Source organism: Pyrgilauda ruficollis, unplaced genomic scaffold (assembly GCF_017590135.1).
Source record: "Pyrgilauda ruficollis isolate IOZ18807 unplaced genomic scaffold, ASM1759013v1 scaffold1441, whole genome shotgun sequence".
Taxonomy (NCBI): domain Eukaryota; kingdom Metazoa; phylum Chordata; class Aves; order Passeriformes; family Passeridae; genus Pyrgilauda; species Pyrgilauda ruficollis.
This window is the reverse complement of record NW_024513000.1, coordinates 1,498-3,114: the sequence shown is the minus strand read 5'-3', so window position 1 is coordinate 3,114 and position 1,617 is coordinate 1,498. Positions and strand designations below refer to the sequence as shown.

Below are 1,617 nucleotides of genomic sequence, written 5' to 3'. Positions count from 1 at the left end.
GCCAGCTCGGGGGCGGGGCCAGCTCGGGGGCGGGGCCAGCTGCCAAGGGGCGTGGCGAAATTTGGGGGCGTGGCTGAAAGCGAAGGATCTGGTGCTGGTTTGGGAGGGGATGGGCGTGGCTTTGGTGGGCGTGGTTTGTGTGGGCATTGCATATGGTGGGCGGGGTTCTGAGTGATTGGCAGCACGGCAGGGGTGTGGTCACTGTTGTTTGGCAGCTGGGTTGGATGATGGGGCGTGGCCAGCTGTGATTGACAGGTGTCAAACATGGATGATTAACATGAGCTTGGGCGGGGCTCAGATTTGATTGACAGCTGTGCTGGAGTTGATTGACAGCTTGGGGTGGGGTCAGTTTGATTGGCAGCTCACAGAGGGGCGGGGCTTGAGCCCTCTAGACTAATTGGTGGTGAGGGGCGTGGCCAGACTGATTGACAGCGGTGCTCGAGTTGATTGACAGCTAGAGGTGGAGCCAAATTGATTGACAGCTCCATTGGGGGGTGGTTTGGCTGGGTGGGGTTGTGGGCAGGGCCTGTGATGATTGGCGGCTGCCAGGACCTCTCACAGGATGAGGTGGGCGTGGCCGCGGGGGAGGCGGGGCCTGAGGCCCCGCCCATGGAGGGTTACCTGTACAAGAGAGCGAGCAACGCCTTCCGCACCTGGAGCAGGTACGGGCACCCCAAAAACACCCCAAAAACACCAAAAACACCCAAAAACACCCCAAAAACACCCAAAAACACCCAAAAACACCCAAAAACACCACAAAACACCCAAAACCACCCCAAAACCACCCCAAAACACCCCAAAAACACCCGAAACACCCCAAAAACACCCCAAAAACACCCTAAACACCCAAAAACACCCCAAAAACCACAAAAACACCCCAAAACACACCAAAAACACCCCAAAAACACCCTAAACACCCAAAAACACCCCAAAAACCACAAAAACACCCCAAAACACACCAAAAACACCCCAAAAACACCCTAAACACCCAAAAACACCCCAAAAACCACAAAAACACCCCAAAACACACCAAAAACACCCCAAAAACACCCTAAACACCCAAAAACACCCCAAAAACCACAAAAACACCCCAAAACACACCAAAAACACCCCAAAAACACCCTAAACACCCAAAAACACCCCAAAAACCACAAAAACACCCCAAAACACACCAAAAACACCCCAAAAACACCCTAAACACCCAAAAACACACCAAAACACCCCAAAAACACCCCAAAACACACCAAAAAACATGCCAAAAACACCCTAAACGCCCCCAAAATAACCAAAACACCCCAAAAACACCAAAACCACCCCAAAAACACCCTAAACACCTCAAAACATCCCAAAGCCACCCTAAACAGCCCCAAAACACCCCAAAAACAACATAAACACCTCAAAATATCTCAAAAACTGCCCAAAAACATCCTAAACACCCCAAAAACAATGTGAACACCCCAAAAACACCCTAAACTCCCCAAAACACCCCAAAAAAACCCTAAACACCCCAAAAACACTCTAAACTCCCCAAAATACCTTAAAAACACCTAAAAACCCCCAAGACACCCCAAAAACACCCCAAAAACCACCAAAACCACCCTAAATTCATCCCGAACC

The 1,617-nt window shown here is 50.6% G+C and overlaps 1 protein-coding gene across 1 annotated transcript in view; it reads left to right on the top strand.

Annotated features, from left to right (window-relative positions):
* The window catches only part of LOC121349798 (arf-GAP with coiled-coil, ANK repeat and PH domain-containing protein 1-like), a gene marked incomplete at its 5' end in the record, with an annotated part of 8,910 nt that overhangs the window by 7,034 nt on the left and 259 nt on the right, over positions 1–1,617 (top strand). Inside the window, one exon of the mRNA XM_041460552.1 lies at positions 562–662. Coding sequence (XP_041316486.1) covers positions 562–662 — 101 coding nt within the window. The remainder of the gene's footprint in view (positions 1–561; positions 663–1,617) is intronic.